The 24,988-nt window shown below is 45.8% G+C and overlaps 1 protein-coding gene across 1 annotated transcript in view; it reads left to right on the top strand.

Annotated features, from left to right (window-relative positions):
• Nucleotides 1–24,988, top strand: part of SSH1 (slingshot protein phosphatase 1) — a 320,878-nt gene that overhangs the window by 147,597 nt on the left and 148,293 nt on the right. Inside the window, exons 4-5 of the mRNA XM_086948044.1 lie at nt 1,643–1,707; nt 22,417–22,538. Of these exons, the coding sequence (XP_086804170.1) occupies nt 1,643–1,707; nt 22,417–22,538 (187 nt within the window). The remainder of the gene's footprint in view (nt 1–1,642; nt 1,708–22,416; nt 22,539–24,988) is intronic.

Raw genomic sequence — 24,988 nt, 5'->3', positions numbered from 1 at the left:
AGGAATAATGCTCTTTTTGGCTCTAAATGGGAGCCAGTGCAGGATACCAGTGTCCCTCAGAACACTGATGATGATGCTGTATGGGATAGATTGCTGCCTCCTCATCATACTGATGATGCATTGTATCTTGACTTACAAAATGTCAGTGGCCTAAATACATCTCTTGAAGCAGAACTTCACCAATGGGAGAAAGTGCTGCATTTGTGGTGGTTTTAAGGGTAGCTGAAACACTAGAATTGCGGTGTCCCCCTATTGTGAGGAAATAACCAGGGTGAGCTTCATTTGAAGCATTATTGCCATTTAATTAAGCCCTTGCTGAAGAACTTCTGGCTACATGGACTAAGCCACACTCAATCCAAACTCCTTCCTGACCACTCCTCTTGATGGGAATCGGAATGACTTCATGCTTTAAGAAAGAGAATGTTTTCTTTGGCTAGTCTGTCCTTTAAGTGTATCAACACTAAGTGTATTGGGCTGAGACACCCATGCATTACAAGATATGACCAGCAAGATCTTCCTGCCCGCCCCACATATTTCTGGACTTCTTTGGCTCAAACGATACAGGATTCAGGATGTAGCCGAGTATGTCTTCCAGGCTAGATGCTACAGACTCCTTTTGCAAAGGTATTGGCACCAGTGTGATAGTAGGCAGGCCTGGATGAGACCAACAGTTTTCTTGAGATGGACTGGCATCCCTAGTTGATATGTCCTTCAGTGACTGTAGACTGTCCAGAGAAAAAACTGATTTGGTGCTGCAACGGTTGAAGGACGTTCAAGCCACAACATATTCTCGGGGCTATTGACACACCTAAAATATGTCCCCAAAAAACAGAAAATTCAGACACTGTTCCAGGAGGCTGGCTTACAGGCCTTGCCTGGTTTCCCAGTATGCACTACCACAGCGGACTCCGTCCTTTTGGAGCCGTAGCACCAATAGACACTGATGCACGAGATACTACAAAACCTGCCCATTTTGTACTTGAATCAGAAAGAATGGTCTTCTGTTTTGTGGTGATTTTTTTTGTTATTTTGGATTGGCAAAACTGTGCAGAGCAGTTTAGGGAGGTCATGCATCATAACATCCCATAGCTTTCTTTGAGGATTCTGGTAGTTGTCAAATCTGATTTTATTGGAAATCTTTCCCAAAAGCAGTGGTACAGATTTGAAAACGCCCACCCTCCCATACTTAACTGGCTTATTAATTTTCAAAGCAAAGTCTTGGGGGTCCTGACATCGAAAGCAAAATAGTACATTTGCAACAATGTCATCAGGTCTTATATTATGTGAATGCCGAAAGACTTGATTTCCTTTTTTAAACCTGAACTAATTGTACTAATGTTCCAATACGTGCTCTGCTGTTTCCAAATTGATTTTATACCCCACATGTATTCAAATCGTGTCTTGAACGGGATCCACAAATTACCTGTAAGATTCACTATGCTACCGTGATGGATGGCCTGTCTAATGAAGGTCACTTTGTCATAAATAAAATAATTTAGTTGCTGCTCGTGGGTGGCTGGTCCTCAGTGCAATCATGTATTTGTTTACAAAATGTCCTGATTAGCCATGCTATTTTTGCTTTTGTTTAGGTGAGTTTAAACACGGCTTGTATTTAATTTTTATTTTTCATCACATTTAACAGGTGATTTGCCTCAGCACCTTCAGGTGATGATCAACCTCTTGCGCAGCGAGGACAGAATCAAATTGGTAAGGCATAACCAAGTACAGTTGGTGGATGTTCTATTCAGAGTCCCGTGCTTTGTGCTTCTAACTATGAACATGTTGGCATCTGTGTGAAGAACTGTTTACATATACAGGCGTTTTATTAGCAGCATATCTTAACGTGACCTATGTAACTGCTTAGCAGTTGCAAATCCAAACGTATATTTCTAAAAGTCTAGCAATCTTTTGTGACACTTTTAAATGCCAGCTTTGTTTTAAGGTAACAGATATTTATGCATAGTAGTCAGTCGGTTCTCACTACATCTTGGAAGAAAGATGATTGTCCCAGCCTTTCCTGGAAACCTGAGTGACATCACAAAGACATAACCTTGATGCAGCAGCATCTCCTGGGAGACGGCTTCAGTGAGCTTCTGAGTGAGAGTGAGGGCCAGCGAGCAGAGCAGGATTGTCCACTGGAGGCAGACCCATAAGACAGAGACATGATGAGCACTTCTGCACAGCGGAGCCAGGGCCTCAGCACTGCAGAGGCAATGAACGAAGAATCGGGCTGCGGAGAAGCGCCTAGTAACAAACTCTGCATTCTGCACATAACACCCAAAGGAAATTCAGTAGCAAAGACTGCGACGGCAAACCAAGAAACCACACTGAGCTCCAGGGATAAGAAAAACCTCCCCGTAGCCTTATTGTGCAGTGGCACAAAGCAAGCAGTGGCAGTAAACCAAGGCCTTGAATACGATCCGCTGAAAGAGACATGAGCAACAGTAGCATACAGCAGGGTGAGACGAGAGCCGTGTCATAGCTGCCCTTTTGTCTTTAAATAATACAGATTTCTGTAACCTAGAAATTGCCATTACCAGCTAAAATCCAATGTCAGGCGAGGATGGGAGGAAGCTGGGAAAGGAACTGATACCCCCATGGGCCCTACAAAGCAGCTGGAGGGGGCGGTTAAATGGGAGCTTGTTCTTTAACAAGCATTTGCAATGCAATAGGTCTCGCATTAGGAAAGTTTGAGCTATTGGTATTGTAAATGACACATTTTGTATACATGTGTTGGTTTTGAAAATAATGAAATTAATAGCTTTGCCATTTACAATGCCAATAGTTTTAACTTTCGCAAATGTGACAACTAGAGCATTTGTAATGCAATATGTGTTGTATTTACGTGACTTAGATGTATTGATATTACCTGTTTTGTGAGCAAATGTTACACAGTCTCTTATACTGCACCTGTTTGTCTTACTTAGCCCTGCAAAGCTGCACCCAGTGCGAAACTTGTTTTCTGTGGGAGGCTGCCTATCTTGAATGTGCATTGTTCTGACAGTGCTGCTGCATGTGCAGTACACAGCTGTGTGAGTGAAGCTTGCACTGTGCTGCTTGCCCCTGTAATGTATTTGCATGGAGCTGAAAGTGCTCCTACATATGCAATACACCTATGTGTGAGTGAAAGTTGCACTGTGCTGCTTGCCCCATACCTGTTATGTATGTGCACTGAGTTGACAGTGCTAGTTAATGCTCAGTACAATGTTATGTGTGATGTATCGCTGCCTGAGATGTACTTGTTGTGTCGGCAAGTGAATCTTGCACATCTGTCCAGGGTTTACCTGTTTGTATGTGCTTTGAGCTGACACTGCTGCTACACGTGCAGTACACAGTTGTGTGACTGAAGATTGCACTGCTACTGCCTGTCCCATACCTGTTTTGTATATGAATTGAGTGGACAGTGCTGCTTACTTATGCAGAACGGTTGTATGACTGAGGCTTGCACCGCTGATGCCCGTCCCATACCAGTTTTGTATGTGCATTGAACTGACACTGCTGCTAAATGTGCAATACACAGTTGTGTGAGTGAAGCTTGCACTGCTGCTGCCTGTGGTGTACTTGTTGTGTCTGCAAGTGAATCTTGTACATCTGCACAATGTTTACTTGTTTGTATTTGCTTTGAACTGACAGTGCTGCTGCATGTGCAGTACGATTGTGTGACTGAAGTTTGCACTGCTGCTGCCTGTCCCATACCCGTTTTGTGTGTGTATTGAGCTGACAGTGCTGCTACATATGCTGTACACTTATGTGTGAGTGAAGCTTTCACTGTGCTGCTTGCCCTATACCTGTTATGTACGTACATTGAGCTGACAGTGCTGCTGCATCCGCAGTAAGTACACTGTTGTGTGACGTGTCGCTGCCAGAGGTGTACTTGTTGTGTGTGCAAGTAACTTGCACATCTGTACATGGTGTACATTTTCTGTATGTACATTTAGCTGCCAATGCTGTTACATGTGCAGTACAGTTGTGTGAGTGACGTTTACACTGCTGCTGCCTGTCCCATACCTGTTTTGTATGTGCTTTGAGCTGACACTGCTGCTATATGTGCAGTACATAGTTGTGTGAGTGAAGCTTGAACTGCTGCTGCCTGTGGTGTGCTTGTTGTGTGTACAAGTGAATCTTGCACATCTGTACATGGTTTACCTGTTTGTATGTGCTTTGAGCTGACAGTGCTGCTACACGTGTAGTACACAGTTGTGTGACTGAAGCTTGCACTGCTGCTGCCTGTCTCATACCTGTTTTGTATGTGCATTGAGATGACCGTGCTGTTACACGTGCAGTACACAGTTGTATGAGGGAAGCTTGTGCTGCTGCTTGCCCCATTCCAGTTTTGTATGTGCATTGAGCTGACAGTGCTGTTACACGTGCAGTACACAGTTATGTGTGAGTGAAGCTTGCACTGCTGCTTCTTGTCCCATGCATGCTCTCTTATAGGGGCATTGACCCTGGTGCTGTTTGTGCTTTACATGCTGTTGCAAGTGCTCTCTAAGGACCACTTTACCTTTGAGAACTGCACTCAGAGAGTCCTAAATAATCCTGGGGAGAGACTGCACTGATGGCATCTGAGGTACCGGGTGTGTAGGAGAGCAACAGTGTGAGAGGGTGACCGAAAAAGACACATAAAAGCAATGAGGGAAAAAAAAGGTGGTATGATGAGGCAGGAATGTAGGTATTCTTTTGGTAATCATGCCCTGCATAGTTCTGCCTCCCTCCCCTAGTGATAAGATTGTTTGACTCAAAGGAAGTATTTCTGGCTCTTCAGGAAGTTTGGCCATGTAGTTCTTATGCTGGGCGACAGCCTTACATGCACCAATAAATTGGTCTTCCGCATTTCTTCCTGCATGCAGAATTCAGCAAATCCGATGACCTCTCCCCCTCCCAACCTCCCTGTGGTAATCGGAGTATATAGAGCACTATGCATGCCACTCTTGTTCCTAACAGAAGCATTTTCATTATAATATCTCTTGATGCACTGATCCAAGATTAATATCTACATATTTGCAGAATATCTAATATTTCCAGGACCATTATGATTTTGGGCCAAAAAAGATTATCAGTGACTGTAACCATCCCTTAGCTGATGTATCTAATCTGTCCAGCTATGCAACCACTGATTTATGGTACACTGTCCATGCATCCTTGCTCCCGTGGAAGGAGAGCACTGGAGAGTTATGGGGATGTCGACTAGTATCAGAACATTACAGGTCTGTATAGGATATAAAATGGAAATGGATAAGTTATGTGTAGAAACAAGCTATAATGTCTAATTGTCCCTGAGTTCCGAACATACAACAGTATGTAATCCACATACATATGTGTCAGAGAAGTAGCAAACTCTTCAGTGGCTCCGGTATGAGGGGAAATACAAAAGGCGATGGCCACCCCGCCTTGCCCTTATCAGCTATGGGGTAAAATAATAAATGTTTTCTGGATTCTGGCCATAGCTCCATGTTTAGTAGCATGATGCAACATATGAAGTGGTCTCCCTGTCCATATTGATGAATCACGTCTGCAGTGTAAGCTCATGGTACAGTATTACATGCCTTATCAGCAACAAAGCTGGCAAAGGCCACAGGACCCTGATTATCATGTATGCACTCAAGTAAAAGAAAGACTCTTCTGATGTTGTTGGATGTGTTCCAGGGGCCGTATTACATGTACAGCGCACTTTCCCTGTTTGCGCCACCGAGCACCTTTAAATAAGTGCGCTGTACACAAACGGGGAACATGCGCCCTGTCACAGGAAATGCTCAGTCCCCTGTGCAGCCAAAAACTTGGGCTGCCCTGGGGGCAGCGCATTCAAGTAAAATATACACAAACTGCTTCAAAGCCACTCCAAGTGTCACTGCCCAGGCGGCAACCCGCTTCCACTTTAAAGAGGGATTAGAGATTCCTTTTCATGTGGGTGTAGTGAGTGACCTCCTTTGCCCCCACCGCAGGACTGCCACCAGGCTGCTTTCTGACAGTGCATCACCTTTTTTTGTAGCGCACTGTGACTGCTTCTTTGCCTTTGGTCCAGCGTTCATAATGTGGTGCGGGCACAGAGGCAGAGAGATTTCTCTCATCTGCATGGAGCCACGCCCCCATGCAAATGGGGAATGCCTTTTGTGGTAACGCTGACGCTATAAGTGCTCCAGTGCTATCTGTATTACAGAAGGACCCGCACAAGCGTCTGCAGCATCTTCTGTAATACCAAAGTGTCCTGGGCCTCAGAATGCGGGCGCATATGCCCGTTGTGTCCCCAAGGCACTTTCTGTAATGCGCCCCCAGTTCTCGCTAAAAACTGCCTGGTTCTCCCAAAGTGTGATACACATAACCCCAGACAATCTCCTAGCCAGTATTTTACCTTGAATTGTATTATCACCATTTATAATTGAAAATGTGTTATAGGAATCACATAGGGGTTGTTTGACATTGTACATTTCATTAAACGTGTCCTTTAATGGAGGCCTAAGTGGTCAATGTATGCTTTTGTACAAATTTTACTTTCAACCTGTCCTCACCCAGGGTCTTGCCTGAGTTCAGTTGTGTATTCACCCACCTTATATCCTCCATAGTTATGGCTCTACTCCGCATTGCACTCTGCTCCTCGTCTAACCTATGTATATTTGCTTCATCTAATGGAGATTACATCTCTGCAACATTGGTGCACCTGTGTCCCTTGTATAGGTCTTAGTAGTAGTCTACTAACCTATCCTTTACCAATGTCTTATTAGTCTGAATTTCACATGTATTGTCGTGATTGACTGATACCGTTTTTCCCTGTTCACTAGCCACGCCAATAGCCTGATTATTTTATATACTTTTCCATGCTGTTTCGCTATATACATCCTGTAGTCCTGTTTTTCCATGAGCTCAGATGCTTCAATCAGATGCGCATCTTTGCTCTCAATGTGAGAACTACGTTAATCTACTGAGACACCTCAGCTACATGCCCTGAATTTTATTTTCCAATTTCGTGACCTTATTGGTCAAATCTGGTCTTACCCCATACATTGTACTCCTAACTATAACCGTTTAGGTACTGAGGTGATCTTCCTGGCCCCAGTGCTGAGCCCTTTATTGATGCTTGGGGCACTTCGGACACACCTTCCTAACTTTTGCCCCACAAAATGTGTCCATGCAAAATTTGTTTCCTTTTTTTCCCCACATGTTGGTGATTCCAAAGATACCCAGGGTTTGTAGATTCCAATACCGGGAACTGAAGAAATAGTCAAAATATAGCCAAATTATGTTTTTGGGGGAAAATCATGGGAAAAAGTGCTATGCAAGAAAGTATGTTTTTCTCCAAAAATGTCATCAACAGAAGGTATGCCGTGTTATGATAACCATCTTCCCAGCTTTCAGTACCAAGCAGAGTTGTGCAAATAAACCACAGATTTTGCATTTTTCTAAGTCGTAGCCAATATTTCCTAATTCGGGTGCTTTCTACTTACATGCAGTTTGTGGTGGAAAGAGGTGTGAAACCCATTGGTGAACTCTCAGCAAAGTGTTGTCTGAGTGGGATTTGAATCAACCAAAAGTACAGAACATTTAGGAGATGTTCCAGGGACTAGACAACACTAGCCCTCCCAACCTATGAATCAGCAGTAGGCCACTCCTTTTGGGATATAGGTTGCACCACGAGGGACAGCTCTCCGGTAATCTTTCCTCCCCTGCTGCAGTCGGTGAACATTGTTAAAACGAAGTGGATACAACGCATGCCATTACAACGCAGTCATTACATCGACTTGCTGTTGGGGGGGGCGAAAGAGTTTGGAATAGTATAATTTACTATTCCAACTCCAGTCTGTGCAACAGTAGGGAAGATGTTGGATTTTAAATCCAACACCTTCCCTACTGTTGCACAGACTGGAGTTGGAATAGTAAATTATACTATTCCAAACTCTTTGGCCCCCCTCAACAGCAAGTCGTTGTAATGACTTGCGTTGTAATAGTATGCTTCGTAACAATGCGGTCATTGTAATGGCTTTTATTGTAAACATGTGAGTTGTAACATCTCCTATTCGCTGTAGTCACTACTAAACCTCATTCATTTGACCCACATCCAGTTGGTAAGAGGCAGGATTCGACATTTGCTTCCCCGGCTGGTGATCCATCACTTTGGAGAGATGGGTTTTGCAAATTACCATTTCACTTCCTTTCCACCCTGCTTTTTCCCCCACTTCAGAGCGACTATCAGCAGACCTTTGCCTGATCTTGTTACAAGAAGTGAATCTTCTAATTGCACTGGTTCTGTCAAGAGGGTGTCCTATTTGGAGAGATGAGATGGGTGCTATTTGCGCCATTTACTCATCTGCAAGAAGGACAGAGGCTTCTGGCCTATACTTGACTTATACCCACTGACTGCCTTTCTGAGGAAAGACAAATTCAAAATGCTCACTCTGTCTGAGATGCTTTCTACTCTTGACATAGCAGACTGGATGGTGACCCTGAACTTTCAGGATACTTGTTTCATATTCTCATCCTGCAGTCTCACATGCGTTACTTGTTAGCAATATGGTCAAAACACTTTGCTTGCCATGCTCCCTCTCTCCCTTACCGTAGCACTTCGGTTGTTCACAAATATGATGTGGTGGTCACTGACAACCTTCAGAGGTTAGGGACACGTGTGTCTCAAAACTCAAAGCATGCTGGCCGGAGTCACTTGTAAGACAGACGAACTCCTGATGTCGTTGGGTCTCTCCATCAATGAGCCGAAGTCCCACCTGAGCCCCGCACATAGATAGGGGCTATACTGGGCTCAGTGGCATTCATGGCTTTTTCAGAGGTGCTACACATCTTAAGACATTCAGGATATGAATCCGATGTTTTGGGCTCAGTCCTGGGTCTTGGTGAGGATGATTCTAAGGCTTCTTGGACTACTATGTTTTGTTGATGTTAAAGGAGCATATGGAGCACTCTGCTGAAAAAGGCGTCCTGCCACTAAGACTGCCAGTAGTGGTTACTCCTGGAAAGCAGCAGTGGGGTGGGAAGGGGGGAGAGGAGGAGGAGGGTAGGGTTTAAAAACAACAATTACCTGCTGCCGCCACCTCTTCTGCGTCCTCTTCCTGGCTTCTTTTCTGCAAAGGAAGCAGGAAGCACCCGGCTCCCAGCCTCCCGATAGCCAGCATTGTGATTGGTCTGAGCGCTGTGGATTGTCACTCAGCCAGAGAATGAGAGGCTGGGCATGTTCTAATGCAGCCTGCTTGGAGATACATGCAAAGTGCGCATGAATGTTTGTCCGGCCACAGCTGGTCAAACATTCATGCGCACTTTCATAGTGCCCACCACCCCTCCCCTGCTCAAAGAGCAGAGCAGATCTGCTCCGCCCCCCAAGACGCTGCAGCAGGACAAATAAAATGATATCGTAGAGTTATTATCATTTTAGTTTGCCTTTTTTCCCACTGCGAAAAGCAGTGAGGCGACGAGCCGCCACTGAAGACTACACAGGAAAATTAAATGGAAGTGTGAAAAGACTTAGGGTGTATAACTAAGCCTTTTGCTTCTTTTGGAATAACAGACAATTGGGTTCCTTGTGGAGAGCCACAGGCAGCTTATTCCATTTCTTCGGCAAAAGATAAGAGAATGCTTTGCCTCACCATCTTTAACAATGTATACAAAGAATGATACAAAGAAGACGAGTAGCAGAGGATTTAGGATCATTCCTATAATTGGACTTATGCAGCAGGCAAATAATTTAGAAAATTGTTATTTTCCCAAATGGGAGCCAGTGCAGACTCTGTACAAAAAGGGAAATACGGGCTGACCTACGAAGATTCAAATTCAGTCGCGTATCCGCATTTTGTATTCTTTGAAGTTGGGCAAGCTCATTTAAAGGAGTGCCATAATATAGAATAACATAATCTAACTTAGATATGACAGGTGAATGGGTTATAGCTTTCCTTGCCTCCGAAAGTAGAGCTTTGAAAATTTCCCTTAGCTTTTATAGTGGCTGGAAGCAGGAAGTAGCAATGAAGCTCAAATGCATAGCCATTGGTATGTCCCTCTTTAACACGACTCCAAGATTCTTAACCAATGTGACCAGGGGAAGGCCTAGATTGGAGGGCCACCAATCATCTGTCCTTGGGTGATCAAATTTGCCCAGGAGGAGCACCTCGGTCTTGTCTGAGTTAAGCCGCAAACAGTTGGAGATAACAATTTGCATGTTTTCTTTGCAAGTAAGGATATCAGAGCCAAACGAGAGAACTACATTGGCTAACGTTGTCCTGTAAATATTAAATAATGTATGTTTCAGAGAGGAACCCTGTGGCACTCCCTTCTCCACAGGAGAGACCAAATATTTGCAATAGTTAGAGCAGGTTGCCGGTGATCTTTCTGATAAGAAGGAGCCACTTCAATGCAGATTGGGAGATTCAATTTTGCAGTCTCCCAATAAGAATTGGGTGGGTCATGGTCGACTCTAAGAATGATATGAGTTTCTTTACTGGCTGCACATCATCATGTGGATGGTCAGCCCTTTGTAAGGTTCTCTGGAGCAAAGAAAGGGGAGGTAGCACAAACAAGGACCCTGTCAAGATGAATAGTCCTTTGGGTCAAATCCTGCTATGCCCAATATGGTGAGTGTAAACATTCTGTCCGATTTGGTTATCGAAAGCGCTCTGGGCTTCATACTGATAGTAAGCTTCACATCCATCTCCGAGAGCAGAAAGTACTGCAGAGAGCATTTGGTGAATGACCTGAATGTAATCCCTCCGGAGGAACTTCCTACGCTAAGGAAATAGTACTAGAAAAAGACTGTGTAGATGCTCAGCAGCCAAACTACCATCAGGAAGTGGGACGGAGTGCAGCTACTCAAAAACCGCAAGAAAATCACAGCTGTTGTCCCTAATGATGATTGCTTGAATTTCATTTAGAATATTGAAGTCCTTGTTGTTGTCCTGAGAAGGCTGTGGAAATAGTAAAAGGCTGAAACGTCTCAGTTTATTATGAGGACTTGATCCGTTCAAATCCACCCAAAAAGATGCTTGAATATGGAGGTATTTCGGGTAAAGATAAAAACAAAATCTCTTGTTTAGCTAGAGTTTGGTGCAAATAATGACACTGGAGCAATAAGTGTCTCACCTTTAAAAACTTAAAATGACTCATTGGATTTAAATGGACTATTGTTTTTAACTATTGAATTAAAAGTATGGACATTCTAAATAAATACATTTTGTATAGAATGCTTAACCAAGGGAGTAATATGGTGATGATCTAATGAATGGCAAGTGGTGTTAAATATATATTAGAGTACTTTCTTGTTAGCAATAACTACGGTGTTTGTAATATTGTTTTGTTGTATTAAAAGAAATGTTGCTTCCATTTTTTCACCACTACCACTGACATTTTGACATATTAACATCTAACTGTGTCACTTAAACCACTGCTGATGTGGTGTGGGCTTGTGGCAAGAGTGAAGTACTTCTGCACTGAGGTGGGTACTGTGAGAGTGCTCCCTCCCCCAAAGTAGCTTGCGGGAGATGGTTAAGATATTGTTACACTACTTGAGCAAGCAAATTGACTGCTTGCTACTTGTAAGCTTTTACTGATTTCTTGTGGCAAGAACCCTTATCTTGACCATTTCCAGATATATCATTTTTGGAAAAGAGGCAGAACAAAACTGGAAGTATCACGTTTCTGATAGAATTCTCAACTTAACTAGACTTTTCTTGCCACTCCTAGAAGTGATTGAATCAATCCTCCGCTCTCTTGGAGAGCTAACTGAACCCAGAAAGCACTGACTTATCAAGGCCTTTGACATTTTTTAAAAATTATTGTAAATCTGCTTAGATAGCTATATCAGACCGAAAGTAGCATGGGACAATCAATATCTACCTGTATCTTTCAGAGATGTGACAACAGTTGAGCCTGTATGTTTTTAGCAGGAGCTGTTGGAGCTGGAAAGGACTCTCCTCTTCTTGTCTTGAGACATCAGTGTATTTTGACCGTGTGAAGGGAGGAGTCTCTCTTCCTTCCCACGCGATAGCAGACACTCCCAAAGGTTTCACAGTCTGCTTGTAATGGTGTTGGTACAAGTGATTTGGGGAGAAGCTGGGACATGAATAGAGGTCTTTGGCCAGTTAGGTAGCCTGCAAAAGACAGCAGACAAAGATACTCCAGTTCTTTCGCAATGCCAGCCTGAGGCAGTGTGGCTGGGTGTGGTGGGCTCTCATGGACTTAGAGCAGGCTGAACCCCATGAACACCCTTCTACCTGGTCCGTAACCATGCCGTGCGGGAGCCTGGTAGGGTCTATACATGATGGAATCCCTCCACTAGCACCTTGCAAGGTCAGCTTGACCTCTGATGCGGAGTGTGAGATACAGTAGGGAGAAAGAAATAGACCGCTGCAGATTACCACTCCATAGAGAAAGTAGCAACGTTCTCAACAGGTAACCTCTTCATATAGGTTGATTAGATTGTGCCAGACCTGATCCCCTTAAAAAAGGCCAACATGTCTCTGACAGTGTCAGTAATATCAGAGAGAGCTGTGTTGACTGACTTAGTGTCAGCCTAACATCCCTATGTGCCAGGCTGCCTATGTGTAACTGGTGGGAAGGAACTGAGGGCTTGACAGGTACTTATAATAAGGGACAATCTGGACCCTATGGATCTATGTCCAAAAACACCAATCATTCCCTCCTCTTTTGCCACAAAGATGTGCAGAAATCGAGTGAGAGTGAGGAAGGTGGAAGAGAGAAATTGAGATGGGTAAAATGAACAGGAGAGAAGTAGAGGAACATAAAAAGACAATAAGAATCATGAGAAACAGGAAAACAGCTGGTGGACCGAGCGATAAAGGGTGAGAGAGAGGCAGACACATAATCTGAGAGGGGAACAGAGACATGATCGGAGATTGTTGCTTTGTAAGAAAATTTACAATATACAAAGAAAACGAATCGTTTTGTAAGGCCAATGGGGTTCTGGCACCACAAGACATACATCAGATTGGTTGTTCCAAAAACTCCAAAGGGTCGGTGGAAGTGTCTGCTGCATTGAAAGAGCCAGGCTTGTCACTGAATCATACCTGGCCTTGTCAGACTTCCGGGTTCATGGAGTATAGGGTATTGGAAGAAGTGAAAAGAACCATAAAATCCATCTGAATTTGCATCCAGCGGATTAAGGTAGCTAATGATCAGGCAAATCTTTTGGTGTGACTCCTCCATTTGAGACATGCAGACACAATGGACAGAGGGTCTACTGAAATGTTGGAAGGAGCAGTCTAAAAACAGACACCCTGATTTGAACTCCGTTTCTTTATTCAGCAGCCAGTTAGGGGTGAGTCACTGAATCTGAAGTCTACCGAAAGTGATCCTTTCTATTGGTTCAGCATGTTTCCTTGCATTGTAGTGATTCTGTATTTAGAGAATGTTGGCAAGTATGCATAAGAGCGATGTGCTTAGTGGCTGTGGATCTCAACCTGCACTTCAGCAGACAATAAAAAATTAGCTAGATATCGCGCCAAGAATTCTCAATTCTATTAAGGACACGGAGGCAAGGATTATGCTTTCTCTTTCATTTATTGCTACACACAGCAGCCAATGAAATTTAAATTTGTATATCATAAAACTACATTTCCCATGATGCACACAACACATCACATCCTGTCAGAGCCCATAAGAGCCAGTCAATACCGGATATCCTCCTCTTTCTTTGCTTCGAACATTAAAAGTCCATGAAATAACTCAAGTCCAACAATAACATCCTCCAACGTGGAAGAACCATCCAACTGGAAAGAAACTTCTTCTCAACAGGAAGCATACTTAGTCCATCTTCTTCTCAGAACCTGGAAGAATGAAAGTAGAAACCCGTAAATTCTGTTTAAAACAGATTATAAACACACGGGTGGGCAAACATTACAACATTTGTAATATAACCGGGTGGGATAATCCTCACCTCCGTGTCCTTAATAGAATTGAAAATTCTTGGCGCGATAGCTAATTTTTTATTCTATTACAGGACCGGAGGCTTCGTATTATGCTAGTTTAATGCTGATGAAACACTACGGAGGAAATATCACCCACCGGCTTATAATAAAACTGTTCAAAGGTAGATTCTGAAGACCAGTTAGCAGAATGCATAATATCCTGAACAGTAGAGATTAACATAAAACTTTTAGAGGCCATGTCGCCACGAACAGAATGCACTCCAAACACTTGGGTATCAATACCCGCCTCCTGCATAACATACTTTAACCATCTGGCTATTGTAGCCGCAGTAAGAGGCCTGTACGGTTTCTGCAAAGCAATCAATAATTGTGCTATACCAGCAGGCTGAAGAGACCGTGTACATTCCTCATAGGCCTTAAGACATTGCACTACACAAAGCTAGCATTACTAGGAAAAGCATGGTAATCAACACTTCTAGACATTGTCTTGGTTCTGTAAGTAATATTAAAGAAAATTCCTTCCGGAGTGTATACTCTACCTGTAACGTCCAAAGCCTTAACATCAGATGACCGTCTGCAAGCCGCCAGGCATAAAAGCATGGCCAATTTGGCCGAAAGTTGTTTTCGTGTTAACATGTTATTCTGAGGCCATTCATTAAACAGGAAAAGAACTAGAGAGACATCCCATAAGGAAGTATACTTAGGTTTGGGTGGATTCGCCACTCTAATACCCTTCAGAAGCTTATATATGAACGGATGCATACTTACAGGTTTTCCCTCAATTTGGGAATGACCCGCCGAGATAGCGGAATGGAAGTTATTAACGGAACGATATGCCAATCCTTCGGAAGTTTTCTGAGAAAGAAAATTCACAATACAGGGTAATCCCGCCCCCAAGGGATCCACGTGTTGTTCCACGCACCAACGAACCCAGCCATTCCAGGCTAAAGTATATCTCTTCCTGGTGGATGGGGCCCAAGACTGGTTGATAAAGGCTGAAGCTTGCTCCGAAAAACCTGACATTTGCCAACGTTGCCGGAAAGTCTCCAGGCCATCAGGGACAACTGCCCCGATACCACCATCGGGTGCATCTCTCCATGAGGGCCCTGGAGCATCATCGGGGATTCCGGAATCCTCCTACAGAAGTCGCAGCTCACCTCCAGGAGACTTGGAAACCAAGGTTGCGACTTCCACAGGGGAGTCACTAAGATCACTTCCGCCATCTGTCGCATTATCTGTGTGTACATCCAAGGGATCAATATGAACGGGGGAAATGCATAATTCAGAAACTGGGACCAGTCCTGAGTGAAGGCATCCATCGCCAGAGCTAACGGATCCGGTCTCCAGCTGAAAAACTGAGACATTCAACCTGGACGCAAAAAGGTCGATCTGGCATGGCCCCCAGATCGCCTGTAACCAATGAACTACCTGGGGTTGGAGTTGCCAATCTCTGTAGTCCTTCAGATGACGTGAGTGCCATTCCGCTACAACGTTCAAATGGCCCGGAATGTACTCTGCTATGACTGATATCTGGTGAGTCAGGCAATAGTGCCAAAAGTCTTTCGCTATCTCTACTAACATGGCGGATCTTGTGCCTCCCAGTTTGTTGATGTGGCGAACTGCCAATATGTTGTCCATCCTTAGTAGGATGCAACACAAGACTTTCTTGGGTGACAGCGTTCTGATTGCGAATGAGCCGGCGAGCAGCTCTAAGCAACTGATGTGGAGATCTAGCTCCTGAAGGGACCACCATCCTCCCGTGGAAATATATTTCCACAGCGCGCTCCCCAGCCCCAGCAGCTGGCGTCGGACTCTATTACAACTTCCGGAAGGGAGCCGAAGATGGCTCGACCGTTCCACGGTTCCACGTGGCCTAGCCACCACTGAAGTTCCTGTCGGACCTCCGATGACAGAGGAACCAGGCCTGTGTACGAGAGACCATTCTGCAGATGTTGAATTTTTAATCTCTGAAGGGCTCGATAGTGAAGGGGACCTGGGAAGATCGCCTGAATGGATGATGCCAGGAGACCCACTATCCTGGCATTGGCTCTCAGCAAGACTGTCTGTTTGGACAACAATGATCGTAGCTCCTTCTGTATGTCCCGTAGTTTGGAGCGGGGAGGCTCAAGTGAGCCGTGTGAGAATTTATAACAAAACCCAGAAAGTCTATTTGCTGTGATGGACACAGTACGGATTTGGACTTGTTGACCACAAACCCGAGATCTTGCAGCATGGCAATGGTCATGCGCAGGTGGCGCACCGCCATCTCTGGCGTCTGCGCCATGATCGTATGTCGTCTAGATATACTATCATGCGAACCCCTTGCTCTCTGAGGCAGGCTATCACTGGCTTCGACACCTTGGTGAAGCACCATGGCACCGAGGAAAGTCCGAAAGGAAGGACCAAATATTTGTACCATCGGTCTCTCCACTGGAATTGCAGAAATCTCCAATATGCAGGAAAAATCGGAATGGACAGATAGGCATCCTTCAAGTCCAGACGGACCATCCAGTCTCCCTGTTTCAGAAGATTCGCTAAGAGATGGATACCCTCCATCTTGAAATGTTTGTAGACCATGTAATGATTGAAATCTTTTAACTTGAGTACCAACCTGTAACCTCCGCCTTTCTTCTGAACCAGGAAAATATTGCTGCAGAAGCCGCGAGGGCCCTCGTCGCAATGCGTAATCGCGTGTTTCTGCAGCAATTCTTCGATCTCTGAATCTATAAAAGCGCATTCTGCTTGGGAAAAAGACAGCTACCTGGGCTGCCTGTCCTGATAAGGTACCTGAAAGAAATCTAGATGAAATCCCTACACTGTTTGTAATATCCAAGCATCCTGAGACAATTGAACCCAATTGTGAAAGAAAAAGCAAGTACCACCCCCCAAAGGAAGTTGGAAGGTGTCGGGAGCACTCACCTGAAGATACTGGGGCTTGGAAGCCACCACGATATGCTCCTCTGTTTAAACGTCTTTTGTTGAAACGTTGCCTGGTGGGGTAGAACATTCCCCCATGGGTGGAGTCCCAATCTCCTCTACCTCGACCAAAGTCACCTCTCGGGGGACCCTGGGAGAATTGGCGGCCAAACGAGCTTCCCGACCTCATCCAGCCCTGTTAAAAACACCAGCCTGAAAGACTCTCTTTATCCCTGAATGAGCTTTATCCAGAGTCGTGGGGGTGCCCACGTCCTTTACAAAACGTTCACCGAACAAGTTGCCGTCCGCCAGAGGACCAGGTTCAGTTGCTGCCAACTCGGTGAGGTTGGAATCCATCCTCATAAGGAGGGACTTCCTGCGTTCCGTGGATATGGTGCAATTCGCATTACCCAAGTGGGTCCAACCCGCCAAGACATATGGGTCCATTGCATAACCAGATTCCTGAGCTTCTAAAGCCATCTCCAGGATTTTTGCCAGGGGCCCCACTATGTCCAGGAGCTTGTCCTGGCAACCCCGCCAGGCACGATGAACGCCCTTCTTAGGGTCTTTGGCGAACTTTTTTAGGAAGGTCAGCAGGCTAGAGTCTATGTCCGGGGTCTCTGCGACCTTAGCAGCAATGTCCGGCCTAGGCCATGCTGAACGGAGCCTATTCCTTACCTCCTTGTCAAAACTTTTACGGAGGTTGCCATGCAGATATGCGTCAACCTCAGGAGCCGGAAGCCAATCGGAAGATCCTGGATGAACAATGTCAGCAGGATTAAAATTAAAGGGGGTAGAGACAGGCTGCGAAGGCTCCACATTCTTGGACTTCTTGTTCCTCTTACGAGGAGGGGACTCATCTGGAGTGTCCGTAGACGTAGTGTCTGTATCGGTATCAGTGTCCGGAGCCTTGGACTTGCTGGCGTCAGGGGCAGGCAGTGTGTATGAGTTATAGGAATGTGGCCAGGACTTAGATTGAGAATCGGAGGGTGCCAGGTCCTTCGTAGGATTTGTTGGGGTAGTGAAACCATGAGGCTTAGCAAACTTTTCCAACTGCTTAGTGATTGGTTTTAGTGCAGTAGCCAGCGCCTGTTGCACAGTTCCCGGAACTGTCTTTTCAAGGGCCTTGTTGACAGAATCCTGGACCAAAGCGTCCAGGGCCTCAACAATATTATCTTCAATGGAGGGGTTAGTCACTTCCTCCTCATACAGGTTGTCATCCTCTTCATAGGTAACCCAATCGTCCATGGTAGCACAAAATCTGTACATATATTTGCTCAAGAAGCAAAAAACAGAGAGAAGTAAATGGGGGAGCCACCCAGTGCACAGAAAACGAATTACCAGGTACCTAGCTCCTCAGCAAAGGCTGTAGCAAAAGTTCTTTCAGCCCTCAGGGCGTAGATGGAGGGAGCAAAAAGAGCAGTCTCTGATGTTCAGGAGGTGTGCTCCCTCCAGGCCCAACCTTTATTACAGCCTACCAGGCGTAGGGGTGCTGCTCAGGGGGAAAACTGAGCTGGAATGACCAAAAACGAGTAAAATGACAGGCAGTAGCAACGTGCGTAGCCCAATCCTACCAAAATATAGCCCAATTGGGCTACGCACGTCGAAACTCAACAGAAAACGAAAGTGACTTGTTCCTAGCGCTTCCGGCTGATTAGGTGAGCCTCCCCGCTCATAAATATGCCAATTAACAACCGCCGTCGGCAGGGCGATACCGGTGTAGGAATGCCCGCTGATATGACCGCGAGCGGCCGCACTGTTCTTTAGCCCGCCGAGCGGAAAATACAAAAGACTAAGCTGCTCCGAGGCAGCGAGGCACAGCTGCACTCTCCGATCGCAGCGGGAGCGGCAGGGGGTGCTAAAACCCAAGCCTGAAGTGTGCGCTGGCAGCACTGTCCCAACCGGGACTTCAATAACGGAGCGCCTGACTCCGTACACCACAAGGGGGGGGGGGGGTTGGGGGGGGGTCGGCACCTTAACCGAACGAGCACAGCTCGCGTGCAGAAATACAAGCAGACAAGCAGATCACACCGGCGCGATAGGTGCGCGCCTCAAATACAAAAGAAAGTAACAAAGAATGCCTTGAAGCCAATTATCAAATATATGTATAGAGGCACTTAACTGGCTGCGTGAGCAGCAAAGAAAGAGGAGGATATCCGGTATTGACTGGCTCTATGGGCTCTGACAGGATGTGATGTGTTGTGTGCATCATGGGAAATGTAGTTTTTTGATATACAAAGTTACATTTCATTAGCTGCTGTGTGTAGCAATAAATGAAAGAGAGAGCATAATAAGAAGCCTCCGGTCCTGTAATAGAATTCTTACCCGCTATCAGACAATATTTACAAACAAAAAAAACATGTTTTTTTTTTTTTTTTGGAAACCTTTATTGTGCAATAGCAGCATACAGGTACGGGCCTACAACCACCAATCAATTTGCAGCACAAAAACAACCATAGAACAGCTCAGCAGTCCCTAGAGATGACAAGCAGCAAGTTTTCGAAATATCACATATAGGAAAAGCGACCGCCGAGTACAGGAAAAGTTAGGTTAATTTTTAAATTATAAAAGAAGAAGGATCAGACGCCATACAATCCGCCGCAAGCACAAAGTGGGCAATGAACACAGCAGGTCATCAACAATACTAAGAGTCACAATCGGGAGATCGTCTGAAAGATACGCTTATCAGGATAAAAGACATGTGTGCACAGTACATACTGGTCATTACCCACCCCATGAACATAGAGCGTCCTAACTAATGTTAGCGGTAACACTAACAACAAAAACGATAGGCAACGCTACACCTAATCACCATACTGACCCAAAAGAAGAAAGAAAAAGAGAAAGGAACCAGGAAAAGAGAAGAGAAGAAATAAGGCCCATAGAAACGAAGACAAAACAAAAAACCCCGCCCCCCCAACCCCCCACCCAGCACGCATGCAGAGGCTACGGCCTATCCCCCCCCTAGCAGTGTGCCTGTCGCCCGAAAAACAGGAGCCCGAAATTTAGGTACAGAAAAGAGAAAGGAAAAGGAAAAAAGTTATATAATACCGGAGGAGGGCCATCCCAACAGGCTCCCGGTCTCCCCTTCCATGAGTGTAGTCTCCACCCCAGAAGCAACAGTCAAAGCAGCTATCACTTAGTGCAGTAAAAAATGGGGGTGAAACATCACGTATTGCGCCATTAGGTGTATCTTAAGAACTCGCCAACCCGCTTCCCCACCAGCCACACAGACATCAAACAGTAGAGAGAACCACTTAGCCCTGGCCCGTTCTTGTAAGTCCCCCGTGGCGTGCCTGCAGAGGAGATCCCGTATCAGCAGACATAAGAAGACAAAATGTCCATGCACGGCAGAAGCGCAACTTGCAAGTACAAAATGGACGCCGCCGACCACCGACAGAGTCTCCTTCACCGAAGACCAGCACTCCCAGTTCCAATTCAGGGGACGCATTCCCCAGCAGAAGTACAGGGGCGAGCAAAGAGGAAGCAGTCACAGGAGGCAACAATAGCTGAACCAGTGTCCGAGTCTTCTGCGGCACTACAATGGATGGGGCCACTTGCAAATGCTGAGAAAGGCATCCTTCAGCACAAGAGAGACGTGTGGACATTCTGTCACAGGCCCTCGCGCTGTCCGGGATCATCCATTCCCCTCCGCAACCAAGTATAGCCACAGTACCCTCCTCAAACGTAGGTGGGGGCAATTCCTCGCGTACCTGGGGGCCATCCGGGCGCAGCCGCTCCAGTGTGAGCGCAATATCGTCTAGCTTTCCACCAAGCGCTCGGGAGCCATCCCTCCATTTAGTGTGGAAGTCACTCAGAGCCGCAAGAATATCACTGCGGGACAGCACAGGCTGTATTCTCCCCATCACTGAACTACTCGGTGACTCGCACTCACCCCAACACAGCACTTCAGTAGGCAGGGTATTGTACTCCATCTTATTCAGGCACCCATCAGGCTTTCCCAACTGGTCGGGAGAACAAAGGCAGGGCAGGGACAAGTCCGGTGTAGACAGACCACAGCTGAAACACCAGGGGGCCTCCAGAGTAGAAGCCTGAAAAGCAATCCACGGCAGAAGCCATCCCCTCGCCGACTCAGCAACAGTCTCAAATTCGGGAGTGGCCCGCGAAAACCGGGCAGGATCAAAGACAAAGCCGACAGGCTCACCTTCCGCACTCCGCAATCAGCAGTAGTTCCATCAAGCCTCCATATCGAGAATGCACTCCAGCCGCATCGTGTGGCAACCAGGGCACCCTCAGAAAGTACCTCTTTGGAGTTGCTGCGTCCCGGTGGGTCGACTCCGCTCAGGTCCAGCTGGCCGCCGCCGAGGAGTCAGCGCCCGGCCATGTTTACCAGACTCGGCTCAGGGTCGTCGGAGTCCACCGGTCAATTCCGTGAATATCTCCGTCTGTGGGGCCGGTAGAGGCGCCGGGATCGCGCAAGCAATATCTGCGTGCTTTCACCGTCGCCCCGCTGCCATGCAATGCCAGGATCTTGGGCAGGATTGTCTTGCGGGGCTCGGAAGCTCACGGAGCCGGGAGCCTACACTGCCGTCCCGATCGCCATCTTGGCTCCTCCCCCCCAAAAAAAACACATTTTTAATATAAACGTTAGCTTATATCCATCCTCTGGCCATACAGACTCAAACTGGCTTTTATGTTACCGATACATGAATATCGCTTGCCAACCTCAAAACTGAGGGCCTTATTTAGAGTTTGGCAGCCTGGGTTTGCGTTCTCCATTTAGAGTCAGGCGAACTGTCAACAACCTGCTGGTGAAAACCATAGGCAGACATGGAGCAGTTGATTTAAGTACCTCAGACCATCCACCTTATTTAGGGCTGACATTCTGACATACTTTTGTTCTGTTAGGGAACGTCCGGAAAAGCCTGGTGGTCCTGAACAGGAAATAATAACAGCTTACCTGTTGTGCATATCTTCCCATGAATATCAAGGAGACATATTGAAAAAAATTCTTGCAGGTGAGTAAGTCTAGATTTTCCATACCTAATTCCACGTATACGTACCTATGTGCTTTATATCTGCTAAGAACATAGATGTGGAGTTATGAATACTAAATCTATACCTGCCTATATGCACTTACCTTTCAATATTTTCTCTCTTGATATTATGTGCTTGATGTTCTTGTACCACGATATTCTTTGGGCGATGTTCTGTAGTACAATTGTCAGAAAGTGCCACCTCCAGTCACTTGTCATCTATGGGACTGTAATATCTATAAAGGGTAGGGCCTATACATCACCTGTTAGAACTGGAACACTAATCAGCTTCATCAATAACTTGCCTGTATGGGTTATCTCTGGGGTTTCTGGACTGATCAATACTCACCCACGCTTGGTGTGCAGAACAGTCTTGTCATAGGAGTCTGAGCTTTACCCACCACATACAAATATACATTTAAGAGCTAGGCAAATAGAAAAATTACACCTTGACCCATTAAAACAGTGTTATTCTATAATCTATTTTAGCATGAGGGCATTATTTTTGGGGTATAGATTGTAGGGGACACCAGAAGGAAGAAGGATCATGCCTATCTGTAAACCCAGCTAGCTAGCCAGTTCCTAATATAAAAAAGTGAAAGTTGATTAACTTGTCTATCCTTACTTTTTAGGCTGTGCGTTTGGAAAGTGTGTATTCCGACAGAGTGCGGTACATGGTGGTTGTATACAGCAGCGGACGACAAGACACAGAAGAAAACATTTTATTGGGAGTGGATTTCACCAGTAAAGAGAGGTATCATAAAGTGTAGTTATTTTTGAAGGGTTCATTATTCTTGTAAACTTAGTTCCACCATCTATTATGGGAAATGCTAACAAACATCATAGACCTTATTAAAACGAACTGCTTTTCTTTTAGGCTCAGAGGCCCTTTGAAACTAAAAACAGATAGTTTGTCACAAATAAATGTCTCCAGTATTATGTTTTGTGTTAGTTTGTGTAAGCAATTGGGTTATTGGTTGAGAGGGGTGGAAGCCCCACTCAGGCAACAACCACAATCATTGTCAGGGTGAACCACAAAAGTCACTAAATGAACTTGTGCTTAACCCTCTGGTAGCTTGGGACAAATCACTCAGACTTAACTTAGAGGCAAAGTGTACAGTATTTATGCAACGCCCAAACAGTAATAAAGTAAGAACACAACATAAGAAAAATCCCAAACCAATTTTTGAAAACGAGGGTACACTTTGACAAATAAAATGATACCAAACCCAAAAATCCAATCAGTAGAACTGCAGATATTCCGTTTCAAAGACTTAATGAGATATAGCGCCTAATGGCACAAGGGCTCCACACCCCGCTATCTGGTCGTGTTAGACCGGTGGAAAGTCTTAAGTTCAGGCCAACTATGATGGAGCACAGGCCGGATACAGGGACCAAGTTAGTCCCAATGAAAAAGTTTCCTTCTCAAAGTCCGGCATATAGAGTATCATTTACGATGGCGGAGGCCTAATGGCACAAGGGCTCCACACCCCGCTATCTGGTCGTGTTAGACCGGTGGAAAGTCTTAAGTTCAGGCCAACTATGATGGAGCACAGGCCGGATACAGGGACCAAGTTAGTCCCAATGAAAAAGTTTCCTTCTCAAAGTCCGGCATATAGAGTATCATTTACGATGGCGGAGGCCACAAGAAGTGGGGAGAGCATCGCGGATGGTTGTTGCTTTAGATCGAACATGCTCGATCATCGCAGACAGTCGCTGCTGGCGGTTCACATTGGCGGTCACCACAGCCCGACGTTTCTGTAGTACAAATTGTTGATCTTGCATTGCCGGTCGTCGCTGGGGTTTGCTGTAGCACAAAGAGTCAGGTTTACCGGAGACTTGCGTTGGCGGTTGTCATGGGCGGTATAGCGTCAGTGCAAATTACCCCGTTCGTAGCTGTGAATAGCCCTCATCAGAATTTGATCTTTCTTTACAGGAGGAGGTTAGATGATGTCAGCCAGGACCTGGGAGGCACCTCTTGGGGATCGGGAATGTGCTTCAGCAGAGGCCAACAGGGCTTAGGCAGGTGTACTTCCAGGTCCAGGCAGATCCAGTGCATGGAGGCCTCTGGAGCTTGTTGTGTCCCTGTAGCTCAGACAGCTGGTCATCCAACTGAGCTTTGGAGTCACTCATGAAGCCTAGGATGAAAGGAGAAGGCCCTTTTCAGAGATCAGAGCAGGCCTCATGGAATGGGGTCAAGGCAGTCCTCAGGAAGCAGGACAGTCCTCTGGTATCAGCAGGGCAATCCTATGGGGAGCAGGGCAAGCATCAAGCAGCCGTGCAGTCCTGTGGGTAATAAGGCAGGTCATGGAGTGTACTGAAGAAGAGTATCTCTGGAGGTTCAATATTTATACATGGTAAACACACATGTCCTACTTTCTAAATACAATGCACCCTGCCCTGTGAGCCTTTAGGGCCTACCTCTGGGGGTTGACTTAAATAGCCTTATTACCCACCGTAACGGGCTATACCGGCTATTAAAGGCGCGCTCCAGCATTTGCCAAAGCCCTTTAACAAGGAAGCAGGCCTTTAATGGCTGATATAGCCCACTATGGCAGGCAGTAAGGCTATTAGAAAAATCCTCCCCTTCAGGGCAGAATGTCCAAATTAGAAAAACAAAGGCCTCTTGGAGCTCGAGAGGGTTGAAAATCCTGAGGCTCTGATGCCTTTGTTTCACTGCTGTTGCCATGATTGTTCAACAGCTGTGAAACTCAATGAAGAAGCATGCCACCCTCGGCTGGGTGAGGGTTTCTGTCCCAAAAAAAAGCATTTTTTTCACGTACGCAAATGCTCTTTCCATAACTACGTGTGTTTTCTATTGATAGGTAGCATTTTTTTCACGTACGCAAATGCTCTTTCCATAACTACGTGTGTTTTCTATTGATAGGTAGCAGTACACTTCCGGTTGGGGTATCACTGCCAATAGACCCCTTGTGTGCATAGATTGTTCAAAAGCTAGCAGCCATGTGCAGGGCCACGGTAGTTAGCTGTTGAACATTCACAGCAATAGCTGTGAAAGAGGTGAAGTCAGCCCCTGGTTCTCCCTGGGATCAGCTAAACTGCTTTTTCTCATTTAACCAAGCCAGGGACAACAATCAGCCGGAACCCCCCCCCCCCCCCCCCCCCCTCCTCCCCCCCCATTTCTGAAGCTCCAGTGCCCTCTGCCCACTGCATATCATTTGGAGAGGCAGGGTAAAGAGAAAG

The sequence above is a fragment of the Lissotriton vulgaris genome, unplaced genomic scaffold, assembly GCF_964263255.1.
Source record: "Lissotriton vulgaris unplaced genomic scaffold, aLisVul1.2 SCAFFOLD_468, whole genome shotgun sequence".
Taxonomy (NCBI): Eukaryota; Metazoa; Chordata; class Amphibia; order Caudata; family Salamandridae; genus Lissotriton; species Lissotriton vulgaris.
This window is presented reverse-complemented; position numbering and strand designations above follow the sequence as displayed.